General features: G+C 41.0%; 1 protein-coding gene across 1 annotated transcript in view; it reads left to right on the top strand.

Moving 5' to 3' along the window:
* The window catches only part of bahcc1a (BAH domain and coiled-coil containing 1a), a 127,040-nt gene that overhangs the window by 61,308 nt on the left and 49,922 nt on the right, over positions 1 to 15,810 (top strand). The window contains exons 3-7 of the mRNA XM_084415955.1: positions 2 to 184; positions 11,187 to 11,312; positions 11,493 to 13,667; positions 14,545 to 14,659; positions 14,745 to 14,950. Of these exons, the coding sequence (XP_084272081.1) occupies positions 2 to 184; positions 11,187 to 11,312; positions 11,493 to 13,667; positions 14,545 to 14,659; positions 14,745 to 14,950 (2,805 nt within the window). The remainder of the gene's footprint in view (position 1; positions 185 to 11,186; positions 11,313 to 11,492; positions 13,668 to 14,544; positions 14,660 to 14,744; positions 14,951 to 15,810) is intronic.

The raw sequence follows: 15,810 nt of genomic DNA, 5'->3' as shown, positions 1-15,810 counted from the left end.
GGCAGTGGACTCATGGGCAACTCCTCGGCCTCCTTCATGGGGACGTTCCTGGCCAGCAGTCTCGGCTCCCCTCCCTCACACCCCCCACACCCCTCCAGACCTCCGTCTTCTCCCGCCTCTCCTTCCTATCGTGGGGGTCCTCACTCCGGCGCCTCGCAGATCTGGTTCCCCCACTCGCATGAAGGTAAGATGGCTCAGTTGCACTCACCTTGCTTGTCTGAATGTGTGTAAGGGCTGCACGATTAATCGAAATGAAACCACATGCTATTTGGCAAAGGCTGCGATTTATTTTATGCACAGTACAAGGTGCAAGTTTAAAACATTATCATATCTGTCTAAACTTCAAAAACTTGATAATGTAAGAAATGTTGAAGGTGTCTGAATACATTTTGATTTGAATGTATTTCTCAAGACTGCCAGGTCATGCAATCTGCTCATCAATGTAATTGCAATTTGACACCCCTGTATTGCTGAATCAGGTTTCAATGTAGACCCTAATGGCTCAGATCTATTGATTTTGACCTGCAATCAAGTTTGGTCCAATCACGCCACGTTGCTTCATCTGTACGCCAGAGGGCGTCTCACACACACATACACACGCCAAATATCCCCCGCAGAAGTACGATAACGCATCATGCTAGCTGAATAAACAGAAGATCGAAACGCTTTGATAATTGTTTTTTATTTTTTAAATGTTGTCTTATTAGACAAGAGGTTTATAAATGCTTCTCATGTCTGGAAAGATGTTTGACGCGTGTTGCTTTTTCAAATCCACATAAGCGACTCAAACTCGCAGTGCTTTCAGATGGAGCAGCGTTTACTTCTGATCTCAGAGCTGTACGTCACTAGCCGCGTTTCCATCACCCTTCAAATTGCGCAAATTGCGAATTGAAAATACGCCTAATGGAAACACGTCAATTTCGCAAAAACTCCCATTCATCGCAAAAACGTTTTTTCGCTCGCATGAGGTGGTTTTCAGGCAATTCGAAAAATAAATATTTCGCAAAACTGCAGTGGAAACAATTTTTGCGCATTTACAGGTCACCTGACGTAGACGACGTGGTGTGTTTGGACAGAATACGAGACAGAGTTCTTTATTAAATTCATAAAAGACAGAAGAATTAGAGGAATAATGGATTCTAAACCTCAAATAAATGCCACAACCAAGACCTCGAAGCAGATATGAGGGAGAAACACCCAGAAACACCTCATATGTGCCGCTCACAGGTATAATAAGGGTCATTCCTTACCATTAATGCTTGGAAAACACACATACATCTTCCATTAATAATAATGGCTAGTGCAGTGGCTGGGATTAGTACATAAACCTCCATTTTGGAATGATTTTACTGATCGCAAGAGGAAAAAATTAAGTTTTAGTCGCATAACATCGGTTAATGGAAACGCCGTCATTTCGCAATAGTTTTTTGTCGACATTTAGAGAAAAACGCAAAAGTTTTGGCAAATCTGTAATGGAAACACGCCTACTGACAAGCTGCGCATAAAAAATAATCGCAATAAGCGTAATCGGTTTAAGTGCGATTTCATGTTAATTGCGATTAATCGTGCATAAGATGTGTCAATCTATTTATTTGTGTCTCTAGACGTTCTCCTCAAAAGGGAAGCAGTCCTCTCTGTTTTTCTGCTCAGTGAAATGTGCCGTCCCAGTGTTTTTTTTTTCTTCTCCGACAGTGCAGAAAGGGGACAAAAGTTCAGCCAAAGAATCTTGTGGTCTGTGATGTACATCAACAAGAATTTATGCGCGCAACAAAACATTCGAGAAAGAACAAGCTTAACGGTCGACGGCATCGTGTAAAAGCCAATGTGGGTTTTCCCACCGCACCTTATACTAGCTTGGCCCGAGCTCGAGCCACACCCAGCCAAATCAAGAGCTGGCCTCCTCCAGCGGCTCTCCAGATCCCTACAGATGACAGACTAGCACAACTCCACAGAGAGAGGACTGCAGGAGTAAGAGATGCCCAGGCATGCCCTCTCTGCACTTATTCACACATAAACCCCTCCGGGCCACATCCAAATGTGCCAAACAGTCATAAACCATTAGGAGTTCATCCGTGTGTTGTTTGTGTAATCCGCTAACTCAGCCTCTCTGAGTGCTGCACTGTCCCCATGCTAGTTATCACTACACCCCAGTCTATTTTCACTTTCCTCTCCCTGTGCCCTCCTTCTGGTCTGGTTGAATACATCCCTGATCCATTTGAAGTTCACACTAGGAGGAGGCTTGTGGAGGCGACTTTTCTTATTGAGCCCATCTATCGCATAAAATCAAGTCCACTTTGAAGCGTTTTTCTGGCCAAGAACCACCAACTGGAAAACGTGGAGGCCGTCTGACTTTAGTAAAGCTGCTAGCCACAGTTCAGTTTTGAGATTTAGGGACAGACGATCTAGGGCTGCACAATGCATCGTTAACGCGATACGCACATCCGCGATAGTCACATGGCAGGCTGTGTAATGTCAACACAACACATGATATGGATGAAATGATTTGTGGATTGTTTTCAAAGTTTAACCATCATAAAGTGAAAGTTTATCATTTGCATGTGTTCAAGTCGAGTCAGGCAAGAGGACTCGCGGGCTGTTTTCTGTGCGCACACGTAAATGCCGAATTCTTTTTCTTTTGAGCTTAAACGGACACGTGCACGTAAAATGAAGTCAAAATGTCCGTCTCGGCGAAGTATCCTCATAAACACGGCCGGTTATGTGTTCGAAAACGGATGCGTGTCATTTATATTAGGTCCGGGCATTCGTCTTAAAGGGACAGCAGCCTAATGTACCCGCAGCTGTTTGTGATCCCAGTGCTGATCAAACTACAAAAGAGAAAGAGAAAATTACTTTTGTAGCTTTAAAAAAAAAGATAAATTGTAATTATTATATATTTATAGTAGTTATATTTCATTTAGACAGCGAAGACTGTTATTTTACATTTGATTATTCAATTTCTGTACCTGAATACTGTTAGATTTACCTGAAAAACATAAAGCACTGCTCATTTCAATTGTATCTTTCTTCTATTGTATTAATCTATGCTTATAATTTAAATGCAGATTCACTTCCCTGTTAAAAAAATTAATAAAAATCAACCCAATTATTCTAAAATGATTCATTATTTTCAAATAGAGCTGTTCAAATCATCTGATGAAATTGTTTTTATGTCGCAATATATATACATCGCAGAAAAACTAAATATCGCAATGTATGTTTTTTTTCCAATATCGTGCAGCGCTAAAATGATCTCAGGAACGTCAAAAATCACAGCAAATCCAGAAGGTTTATATAGACAGAGTTCGTACAAGGTGCTTAAATTTGACTTTTTGACATTTAAAGGGTTAGTTCACCCAAAAATGAAAATTCTGTCAGTAATTACTCACCCTCATGTTGTTCCAACCATGTAAGTCTTTCGTTCATCTTCGGAACACAAATTAAGATATTTTTGATGAAATCTGACAGAATTTTGACTCCTCCATAGGCTTCCAGTGTGACCGAAACTCACCGGCCCAGAATAGTTATTAAAACATCGTTAAAATAGTCCAAGTAACTACAGTGGCACTACATTAAGTTTATCATGCAACGAGAATACTTTTTGTGCGCAAAAACAAACAAAAATAACGACTTTATTCCACTTTTCATTTCCTTCTCTCTGGGCCTCGTAGTGTGTTTGCGCTGCGCGTCTGTGTTGCACGTCATCACGCAACACACACATGACCGGCGTCGGCCAATAGTGAGCCTACGTGGTGACGTGTAACACAGACGCGCTGCGCAAAAACACTACGCGAACCAACTAGAGGTCGAGAGAGAAGGAAATGAATAGTGGAATAAAGTCGTTATTTTTGTTTGTTTTTGCGCACAAAAAGTATTCTCGTCGCTTGATATACTTAAGATTGAGCCACTGTAGTCACTTGGACTATATTAACGATCTCTTTAATAACTTTTCTGGGCCAGCAAGTTTCGGTCACATAGAAGCCTATGGAGGAGTGAGACATGGCTCAGATTTCATCAAAAATATCTTAATTTGTGTTCCGAAGATGAACGAAGGTCTTACGCGGTTGGAACAACATGAGGATGAGTAATTACTGACAGAATTTTAATTTTTGGGTGAACTAACCCTTTAAGTCCTGGAAAACCCTTGAAAACAGCCATACTTATGAAGACGTACTTAAAAAGTGCTTTATTAACTTAAAATACAATATATTTTTTCGAAAAAACAAAAAATACAACATTTTCACGCAAAATTAAGTACAGCGACATTATAATATAAAATATGATTTATTGAAAAATAATAGCCATTATAAACTTTGTATTTAATATATATATTAATAAATATGTTGTAAGTTGTATTTTGGATGCCTTATATCTGTAATTTGAGTTTTAAAAATCCTTTTAAAAATACTAAAGATATTGTTTGATAAGTGAGATCTCGGATTGTAGTCCTTGAAAACTACAAAAAAAGTAGTGCTTGAAAGTCCTGGATTTTTTTTTTTTTTTTACAGTATCTGTTCGAACCCTGGTAAACTATCACTGCACCATGACTTCAGGAAATTACAACATACTGCACATCCCGTCTGGGGATAGGACTGGTAGAAATCGGCCATACGTGATTCACTACGCAATGATACAAACCGTAAACCCAGAGATGTCAGTTTGGGGTCTGCTCCTTTCTGGCCAGTGGCACATTAATCATTTTCTCAAAGAAGAAGCTGGACAGTTTTAATAAGAATGATGATAATGGTTACGTTACTAAGTAATAAGGCTGATTATGAGCGGGATTATGATAGCAAGCCATTATCTGTATTGCAGTTTAATTGTGCAGAACGCAGTGTGAAAATGATTGAATCCTGGCTTGCCATCAGCATCGTTCAGCTCTTTCCTCTTTAAGATAATTGCAAATTGTCTTTTTCTCCAGTTTGCATAAAAAAGCAAGTGATCAAAATGAGAAGCACAATTACCCAGCCTATCCTCTGCACCCTGTGGGACCGAGTCTCCCATTAGCACCAGCATAAGATTATCTACAAGAGCACTTCGACACATCCTAAAATACCCTGTGCTTTGTGTGAACTGTTTGTAATTTATTTCTGAATATACTGTTTTTTTTTATTTAAAAAAAAAAGGTCAAATTTGATTCATTGTGACAACTGATATTATAATTTATGGAGAAATAGCAAGAAAACAGTGTCTGTTTGATGGTTTCCACTTCATAACTGACCCGTATTGTATATGCATGTGTCTGGAATAAACACTGTGGCGTTTTATTATCCGAAAATATTGTCTAAATCACAAGTTTTCTTTTCTTTGTTGTTGTAAATATATCATAACATACTTAAAACAAGAGTAATTGACTTGTCAAGCAAATTGTGTATGATTTGTTTTCATAGGATATATCTTGAATTAAGTTTATTCAACCATATCTTGAATAAAGGATTTTTTTTACCCCACAGGCAAATAGGGATAAGCATAAATAAAAAAATAAAAAAATAAATGTAAATGTGATCAAGCTTAGAACCACAAAAACTCTTTAATAAGTTGTATTAATCTCCTGATTACTGTAATGCTCAAGGACATATCATATAATAACAAGAAAAAATTCAACCTTTAGTTCAAATACTACAAGAACAAATCATTTTTTTTGTTTGTTTTAAATAAAAGTTAAGTAAATTTTGTAGTAAACATTGGATTAGCTTGTTATTAGCTCAGTAAGAACAGAAAATATATAGATCTACTTTGTGTATGACATTTAAAAATACAATAACACTGTAACAATACCTAGCATAATATACAATTTGATGGCATAAATGACATTTTAAGGAGTAAAAATGTGATTCCTTCGAAAAACAAAGAATTTTTCAAATGACTCAAATAATATTTCAGTACTAAGGAAAAATAATCCTCAAGTACACCACCTCTCTAATATAAGCAGATCCAGAAGTTAAAGTCTTACTTTAAAGTCTGCAAAAGCCCCAGTCTAAAAACACTATCTTCTTTACCCTGGGTTGCTTTTGGACGTGAATCTCAAAGGAGTCGACTGCAACTGTATTAATCTCTTTATGCATGACCATAACTGTGCTTATTAATTCAACAGCATACTTTCAGCTCGTGAACATCGACGATGTTACATTTCTTTTGTAGGAGAAGGGGGGAACTGAAATATAAAAACAAACCTAGGAAAAGCCTAACTGGCCCATTGCCAGCTGGTCCGTGTCCAAATGACAGCTTTAACTGTGCCAAACAGAGGCTGCCATCCTCTGCTTTCTCTTTCCTACCCCGTTTCTTTTCACTGAAGTGATGCTGTTCTTGTGCCAGAGCCGGTGCTTGGTTGGGGAATCTGCAAACATCTCTCAAATATTTCTCAAACAGCGTTTTTTTTTTTTTTTTTTTTTACTGGCTCAAGAGCCAAATAGTGACATAACAATCCCATCTTAGTTTGGGAGTCTTTCAGATTGGGATATTTTAACATCCAATGCCACTGGTTCAGTGTTGTTATCCATCACTAAATGCTTTTCATGCAATGGTCAAGACTTTAACAATTAGGGGCGTAACAATGTCGTGTCACAATATATCGCAATACAAAAATGCAAAAATATGTACGTATCGTGGATAGTGACAATATGTATTGTGTATAGTTCACACAAAATAAACATTTATTTTTAATAGTTTTGGTGTCAGTACAACATTAAACTACTATATATTGAATATAATGTATAACAATGCAATGTGGGAACATTTGTGGGTCCTGATAATGCCAAATGTCTGATGTTACCCGGAAAAAAGTGGCCTACATTATTTTAGATATATCTAGTCAGTGAAAGAGTGCAAGCATATTCATCTAAAATTATTCTTTATTTTTAGCTTCAGAATCATGAAAATATTGTCATTCTGGTGTCTTTATTGTCCCGTTCTTTGGGTTTCCAAGTCCAAGCCTATTCATTTACACACACAATGTAATACAACATTTTAGCATTTTATTCAACATTTTATCATATGTCTTGGAATTTCGCTATAATATCGTATCGTGAGTTCGGTATCGTTATATATATATATATATATATATATATATATATCAAATCGTGACATGAACGTATCGTTACACCCCTAATAACAATCAATTCTCACACACATCATTTATCTTAAGAATTTTAGACAAAGAAAACAATTCGACATGAGTTGTATTGCCACATTAGCACGTTTAGCACGTTTAGCACGTGTAGCTTATATAAATGATGGTTGCTGATGTTGTCTAATGTTGGCGACTCCTGGTTCAAAACTCTTTTGGAAACCCAGTATGAAGCAATTTTCATTGGGGAACCCCATGCTCAGGCTCCCTGATGCTGGTTCTGTCTCTTTATAGCCCTCATGCTTCACTCGTTTCATCTCTCTCAATCCAATCATGTCTTTTCTCTGTCTGTTGAAGACCCCCTCCTCCCCCTCCTCCATCACTTCCTTTCAATTAGCAGTCCTGACAAATACCATTCACCTCCTCCCATCCTCCTGTCTTCCTCTTCACCCTCTGCCATTTCTGTACTAGTCTGTCACTTCTTCTCAATTTGCAATCTCGACAGGCAGCTTTATCTGCCCCTCTCTGTCTCTCCTTAAACAATTTACTCTGGGCTATTTACAGATGCATACGCTTGTATGCGCTGTCATGTGCAGACGTTGGGAGAACGATTGGCTGTCCACGTGAACAAGTAGATTGAGAGATAGGATTAACAGGAATGTGCGAATTGTGTACCATTTAGCATTTTGCAGAAGTTCCCAGCTCTCTTCAAAGAGTCAGCTTTATTTGTCTGGGAATTAGCTCATATGATAGTGATCTTTTAACTGGTTTAAGAGGACTCATGAATTGGAATTGGCCACAACCCACAGGCTGTTACGGTAAAACCTGAACTGGAATGACAGGATTTACTGAATTGTAACTTGAAGAAATTCAGCACAATCACAAAGTTCAACACTCAAAATAATTAAATGGTTAGTTCACCCAAAAATGTTGTTCCAAACCTTTAAAGATGTTCGTTAAACTTCGAAACACAAATGAAGATATTTGTAATCAAATTTGAAAGATTTCCGTCCCTCCAATGACAGTCTACACAACTGCCACTTTGTCGCTTCAAAAAGTTCATAAAGGGATCTTAAAACTAATCCATACCTTTGAGCTTCAGCAAGAACCAATGAGGTTCATTCTCGTGTTACGCAGCACGTTTGAGCTTTAGCAAGAACCAATGAGGTTCATTCTCGTGTTACGCAGCACGTTTGAGCTTCAGCAAGAACCAATGAGGTTCATTCCCGTGTTACGCAGCACGTTTGAACCAATGAGGTTCATGCTCGTGTTACGCAGCACGTTTGAGCTTCTCAAGAACCAATGAGGTTCATTCTCGTGTTACGCAGCACGTTTGAGCTTCGACAAGAACCAATGAGGTTCATTCTCGTGTTACGCAGCACGTTTGAACCAATGAGGTTCATGCTCGTGTTACGCAGCACGTTTGAGCTTCTCAAGAACCAATGAGGTTCATTCTCGTGTTACGCAGCACGTTTGAGCTTCAGCAAGAACCAATGAGGTTCATTCCCGTGTTACGCAGCACGTTTGAACCAATGAGGTTCATGCTCGTGTTACGCAGCACGTTTGAGCTTCTCAAGAACCAATGAGGTTCATTCTCGTGTTACGCAGCACGTTTGAGCTTCTGTAAGAACCAATGAGGTTCATTCTCGTGTTACACAGCACGTTTGAGCTTCGACAAGAGCCAATGAGGTTCGTTCTCATTGTTCTTGTGCATCAAACAAGTATGGTTGAGTTTCTGTGTATGTTCGCTGACGTTTATATGTAAATAAAAGCCTAAATTCAATCTTATAACTATCCACTTCCTCAGATTGGGAGGAAGCCTTAATTTAGGCCAACAGCCTTAAGCTATCACCATTTGGTCACCATTGGATCCGTGAGCAAGGCGTTTAATCTCAGGTTGCTGCAAGGGGACTGAACCTGTCATAAATTCAAGGCACCATTCTATGGCAAAACCAATTATATGGTTTTCCAAGTGTATTATGGTCCTGGTATGTTCTTTATGTGCTGTTTATGTGCAGTGAGCCTCTTCTTTTTCGCTGATTTGGAGAAAAGTCAATATCAGACAGTGAGCTGCAGTAGCATCTTGCTCAGATAATAACAGTTCTGCATGTGCTGAGTGAGCTGGTGTCAATCACTTCAGACAGCTGCCGTGTCTGTGAGTGCAATAGTGTTAGCAGCATTAATGTCAGCACTAAGCAGTAAAACCTTCCTCGTCTAGCCCGCTGGCACAGCACCTTCCCTTGTCCTGCCCAGATTAACGGCTGAATGTGCAGTGCAATGCCCAGCGGTGCCGCTCACGTGCCCTGAGAGGCAACCAGCCACTATCGGGCCCAGCCAGACGTCACTGTGAAACGGGATTACGTTGCCAAGTGTCACACATAGAAACACAAAGAAAACACAGAAACAGCTGAAGACTGATTTGCATAACGCAAGCTTGTATCACACTTTTGCATAACCCACAGAAGAAATGTATTGTTTAAAGGGGGCCTTATTTTTTTCCATTCTCAAATGAATTGGCATAAATGAGTGTGTTTATTAATGCTGACGGGCAGTGAGAATAAAAAAAAACGAGCTTGCAATTATCACCTTCCTCAAAAACGAAGCCTCCATATTTTTGGAAGGGTTTTTATATTCTTTAGTCAGAATTGCATAATAGGGGTAGTTCACACAAAAATGTAAATTCTGTAATCGTTTACTCGTATCGTTCCAAGCCTGCATAATAGATCTGCACGATTAATCATTAAAATATCGCAATCTCAATTCAAACACCCATGCCATTTTTGTTCCTAAATGACATCAATTCGGCTATATCCATCAAAGCTTTGACAGCATTGAAATATTAAACAGTAATTTCAACCACTGTATCATTTCTGTTACAATAATTAAAATGATCACAGAAGTACTGGGATAAATGTTTATAGTTCAGATAGAAACACAAAAAATCTCTAATTTCTCTACATTTCCTTTTAAGTAGAAAATAAAATGACCAGAAGGTACCATCAAAAGTATACTTTGCTTGTTCGTAACTCCGTATTTCACTTCTATTCCACTGCTTTATCCATAAATTATTTTTGCTGAAATGTAGAAAAATAAATGTAAAAATTAGAGAAATGTAGAGAAATTAGAAATAGTTAAAACAAATTTAGTAAAAAATGAGTGGCCCTGATCAACTCCCTGTCTTCTGTCCCACCTGTCCACTGGTATCTAAAAATTATATCATAGCAGCCAAATAACTGAGGCTCTGGTAATTATCACATTACCCCCACCTTCCAATATAAACATAATACCATCCAGGTTGCAGCAGGTTAACTGATTAACTGTTTTTGGTGGATCAGAATTTTCTTTTCTGTTTCTCAGTAATGTAATGCACTCATACATCACTCTATTATAAGTAGTGTAAAAGTCATTATCAATCAGAGCACTGTAATTGTCTCAGAAAGTCACAAGGCTAACATTTATCACATATTTAAAGGTTACAGGATTGTCTTCTTGCCTTTACTAAGCTTCAAAGGCTTGTGCTTAAAAGGTATTTGGTTTTCCTGTAAATTCTGTCCTCATGGCTTTGTTATGTTAGTGGCAGACTTTGGAGAGTTGAGACAGCTGAAGAAAAGTTGATCTTTGGCCTCTTTCTTAAATCTCCACATGTTCTGCTGTGAGGACTCTTTGCTTATTGTTTTACTGTGTTATCTCTTAACTCAGCACTGGGAACTTGGGTGAGATTTGCACAGTGTGAACCATATGTTCAGGAGACAAAATTCATCCATTACTTCACTTCCCTAGACAGAACTCTTCGTCTTGTTTGCTTTGGAAACCCAAATAGGAATGGCAAATATGACATCCAAAGCCTGTGGTTATTGGTGAATATGGAACACCAGCTGCATTGGAACAGGGGGATTAGATCTGGACCAAAACGATTACGGCCAAATAGAAATGTGGCTCAGTGATGATTGTCTTGTTATCAGAGATTTCCTTCCCTTATTGCTCTCTCTCCATATCACTCTCACTCTCTTACTTTCACTTCTTCTTTTGCTATGTCTACAATTCTCTCAGCCTTTATTTCTCTCATTTTATCTCTGGACCTTTCCACTGATGTTCACACCCTCTTTTTTTTCTTTCCCAACAGCAGTCCCAGGGTATCCTCGCTTCTCAGGGAGTCTAGCCCACACCTTTCTTCCCATAAGCCATTTGGATCACCATGCCAACAGCGGGGTCCTCTATGGACAGCACCGTTTTTATGATACACAAAAAGGTGGGCAAAATTATTATTTTTTTTTTTTTTTTACAATTTCATAAAACCTTTCTACTTCTACCTTTCTGCTACCTGTCTCCAAATATGATAGTTCCAACATAATTCCATAAATTGACCCTAAAGGAAAGCGTAAAAGCACTAATTTAAATGATTAACAGCCATATCCAATCTGTTTCACAGAGAACTTCTATTTACGAAGCCTCCCGTCCCAGCCCCCACTCATATCAGCCAATCACAACATCCAGCCCATGTCAAGGGCAGGATCAGGACAACCCCAGGGCTCCTGCAGCAGGGACAGGGATGCAGGGAGTGGGGTGATCCTACACAAGGGCCTTAAAGAGCCTAGCTTAGACAGAGGTGTGGTTTCAGCTGCAAAGGATAAAGACAGGTCTAGTAGTAAACATGATTCTAAAGACCGCCATCACCACCAACTACCCCATCATCACTCCCATCAACCCCAGCTCCACCCACAACATCCAGTCACTATGGAAGAGATGAATGCCAGGGGACACAAAGCCACTCTACCTATGGAGTACAAGGAGCATCCACAAAGCATGGGAAAGCCTCTTAGTGCCTGTCTGCTCAATGGGAAGATGCAAAATGGGGACCATGGGACTGGGGCAAAGGGCTCCATGACTTCTTGCATTGGGGATGGGGTGAGTAGAGGTAATGTAGGGTCCAATAATGTCCAAAACAGACATTTGGGTGGTGGCACTAATGGGCGCTGTGGTAAAGAGGCAATAAGTGGGGAGATGCGGATCAGTGAACAGACTCCTACGGACTGTCTTGAGCGAGGTCAGGCACTTCACCATTCTTTGTCCTACTCAGTGCCTCCTCCGCTACCCATGGCTTCAGCTGCTGGAGGGGGGCATCCCGGTGGTTTCCATTGTCTACAGCTCCATCCTGGCCACCCCCATCATGCACACCACAACCGCCACTCGCACCATCACCCTGACTTTTTCTGCCCTCCACCGCCAGCCCCCATGGGAAATACTTCCTTGCATGATAAAGGGATCAATAGTGGTGGTTGCAGAGACCCCAAAGTGACTGGAGCCACGTTTGTACCATCTGTTAGCCACCTTGGGGAGAAAACCGGAGGCCCCTTCCAGATGGGCAGCTCTGAGTGCCAGGGGGTTGGCGGCGGAGGGAACGGTGTCAAGGACAAGGCAATGGAAAAGGCTGGCAATGGGGGGCATCATGGTAACTGGCCCAGGAAACAACAGCAACAGCAGCAACCTCCAACCCAGCAGCAGCATCCTTACAGAAAAGCTGAAAAAGCCCCTGACTGGATGCATAACCATAACCACAACCACCACCATCATCTACAGCAGCAACAACAGCAACAACAACAACAACAGCAGAGCCATTCCCAGCAACACCAGACTGTGCGCTCCCGCAGTGCTGACTGCATCAACAGCATGGAAACGGACATCTACAGATCTACACTGACTCAAGAGACAAAGGCTGTCCATCCTTTACCCAATCAATCCAACACCAGTTCCCAGCCCTACAGGGACTGCTCACACTCTGGACCTCCAAACATTCCCTCACCTCTTGCTGGGAAGAACATGGCCCAGCACATGGGTGGTGGAGGAGGACACGGAAGCTGCTCCATGCAGCGAGATGGACAGAAAGTTGCCCGCATTCGTCACCAACAGCACAGTAGGGCTGGTCCGGATACCCCTGGCGCAGACATGGCCCAGGCTAATGGAAACCAGGAGATGAAGCAGAAAATGGAAATTCCTTATGGCTACAACAACAGTGCACACCATCACCCACATCAGCAGCCATCAGTGCTGCATTGGGACATGCAACCTCATCACATCCACTCCGAAGAGAACCAGCACAAAGCGTACATGGAGCCTAACAGTGGCGCTACCAACAACAGACCGCCTACACAACAGCAGCACCAGACAGCGGGAATGGGCCCCCCTCCTCCTCCGCCCGTTCATCCAGCTCCTCCTCAAAACCAGCAGGAGGTCGCGAGCTCACAGGGAGAGACTAGTGCTATGAAGAACCTTCTGAAGTACAGCAACCAGCAGCCTCTCCTACTGTCCCAGAAGAGCCCGTTTGGAGGGCTCGGGAGCCTCAAAACTGGGCCAAATGGCACCAGTTGCTCTCTTCAAGGCGGCAAGCAGACCCTACCCTCCAGGAAAGGCCAAAGCCATGAAAACGAGCGAGCTGATTGCGGAGGACGTGGGCGAGAGATAGGAGAAGCCCCACATGTTGAGGGCGAGGTGCGACAGCCTCCGGTTGGGATTGCAGTTGCCGTGGCCAGACAGAGAGACCCTCCATGCCAAGCATCGGGCACCCATCCCAGCGCTCGACAGGGGCGTGTCCACTCCAGCATGAAAGGTATGCTTGACCTTTCTTGATCTGTCAGGGTCTTCCTAAACAAACAACAGGCAGGGAAACAGAGCAGTTTGTTTATTCATGATCTCTGGAAGACTTCACTGATTAAAAATAAATAGCAGAACTCGCCAAGACCCAAAGTGGAAACAGCTTTTCCCTCTCACTCCTGAAAGAGAGAGAGAGAGAGAGAGCACACATGCCACCGTAGAGAAAGGCTGCTCGACAGCTGTTTGCATGCAAGAGTGCCAATGACAGTGAGAGTTGCAGATGAGAGAAAATCACAGGCTACATTTACATGCAACCAAATAATCCGTTAGTAATCGATAGAAAGATTGACATGTAAACACCTTAATTGATCCGATTGAGCTCGTCCTGAATGAAATTTCGATCCGATTGAAAGGGGTGGTTTATTCCTTTTCTAATCTGATCGAGAGAACATGTAAACACTTGATCGGATTGAAAACGGAAACTTAAAGGACTGTGCATGTGCAATGACGTTGAAATAGCGTAGTTCTTCCTGTTGAATTAAGTGTCCCGTCATCCTATAATTCTCCTTTACTCAGCGTCTGTGAAGTGAAGCAGGACAACGTCCCACCAGTCATTTTTTCGGATTCTCATCCACAGATGACTGGGCGTTTTTACTGAGTGATATGAGCACAACTGCTCATATGCTCATCGTCTCCAAATTATGACCATAAATGGATAAATATTAAATCTGCTGTTTAAAACAAATAAAGAACCATTGTAGGAGAATCACATGTTTAATGTTCATGTAAACATTGCATTCAGATTCATCAATCGGAATGAATTCAGTCCGATTGAAACAAAAGTTGTGCATGTAAACGTAGCCATGGATGTAAATGTATTAACCATTTTGTAGGCACTCCACGCTCCATGTATCCTTCAGATTCACCAGGAGAGGAGGAGAGGAAAAGGACAAGTGTAGAGCACATGGGCCACCGGTGCCTAGAGAGAGAGCGAGACGTGTTTATCAGGTGAATGATCTCACACACTTCTTTTTTCACTTGTCACATTTGCTCAACCCCTGACCTTTTACCTGTCTCCAATCTGGCTTTGCAGGGATAACAAGGAAAGAGTGGAATTTGCACACATCCATCCCTCTAACAGTTGCCATGGTGACCTCACCTCGCATATCATGGTGCCAGGTGGCACTTCAATGCAGTCAAGCCAATTAGGAGACCCGGCTGCACACACACACTCTGCGCACCACCACTGGATGCCACGCACAGGCAGTCCCTCCCTCTGGATGACCGGTCACTCCTATGGTCAGTAATGTTGAGAACAGAATGAGACAGTTGAAGTGGGGAAGTCGTCTTTTTCCCCTTATTTTGCTCTAATTCAACTCAAGTCAAGTTACCTTCATAGTGCTTTTTACAATACAGATTGCTTCAAAGCAGCTTTACAGAGATAACAGGAAGGTTAATACAACAAAATTTGTTTCTAGAAGAAAATAGCGTCACAGTCCAGCTTCAGTAAGTTGTTAAGTTAGTCACTCCTATGGTCAGTAATGTTGAGAATAGAATGAGACCGTTGAAATGGGGAAAATACATACTTTTTCCCTTATTTGGCTCTTTCTGGTGCTCTAATGTTAATTTCTGCTTGACTTATATATTAGACATACTTTCATGTTTAAATCAACTTTAGCCCTATTCGGATGGTAATTGTTTCTCATGGGGTCGTAAGGTATTTTCAACATTTTAAGGGGTTATTCTGTGATTTTATTGGCGTATGAATCCAGAATGTCAGTGTTTTTCTCCCTCCACCCGCGTAATAATCCTCGACCGGATTACCTTCAGTTTTTTTACAAACACCAAGATCATGTGGTGATTTAACTGCCGTCCGAATCCACATCTCTGAGTTTACAAGAAGAGTTCACTTCGAAATTCACGGTTTAAATCATTTTTGATCACTGTACAATAACTGTTTCACTGTAATTTGCATGCATTTTTAAAATGTATACTTTTATTACTGAAATGCTGGAAAGTATTAACAAGAACAATATTTCATCACGGCTCCACCTCAGTGAACAAAAAGGAGAAAGAGGTAAAAAAACACGTAAACATTTGTTATTGTGGCAGCAATATATGATACATATTTTTTTAAATATGTATTGTAGGCTATTATA

The sequence above is a fragment of the Rutilus rutilus genome (assembly GCF_951802725.1).
Source record: "Rutilus rutilus genome assembly, chromosome: 1".
NCBI classification, from domain to species: domain Eukaryota; kingdom Metazoa; phylum Chordata; class Actinopteri; order Cypriniformes; family Leuciscidae; genus Rutilus; species Rutilus rutilus.
Note: the sequence above shows the minus strand (reverse complement) of the source record. Positions and strands in the feature narration are given on the sequence as shown.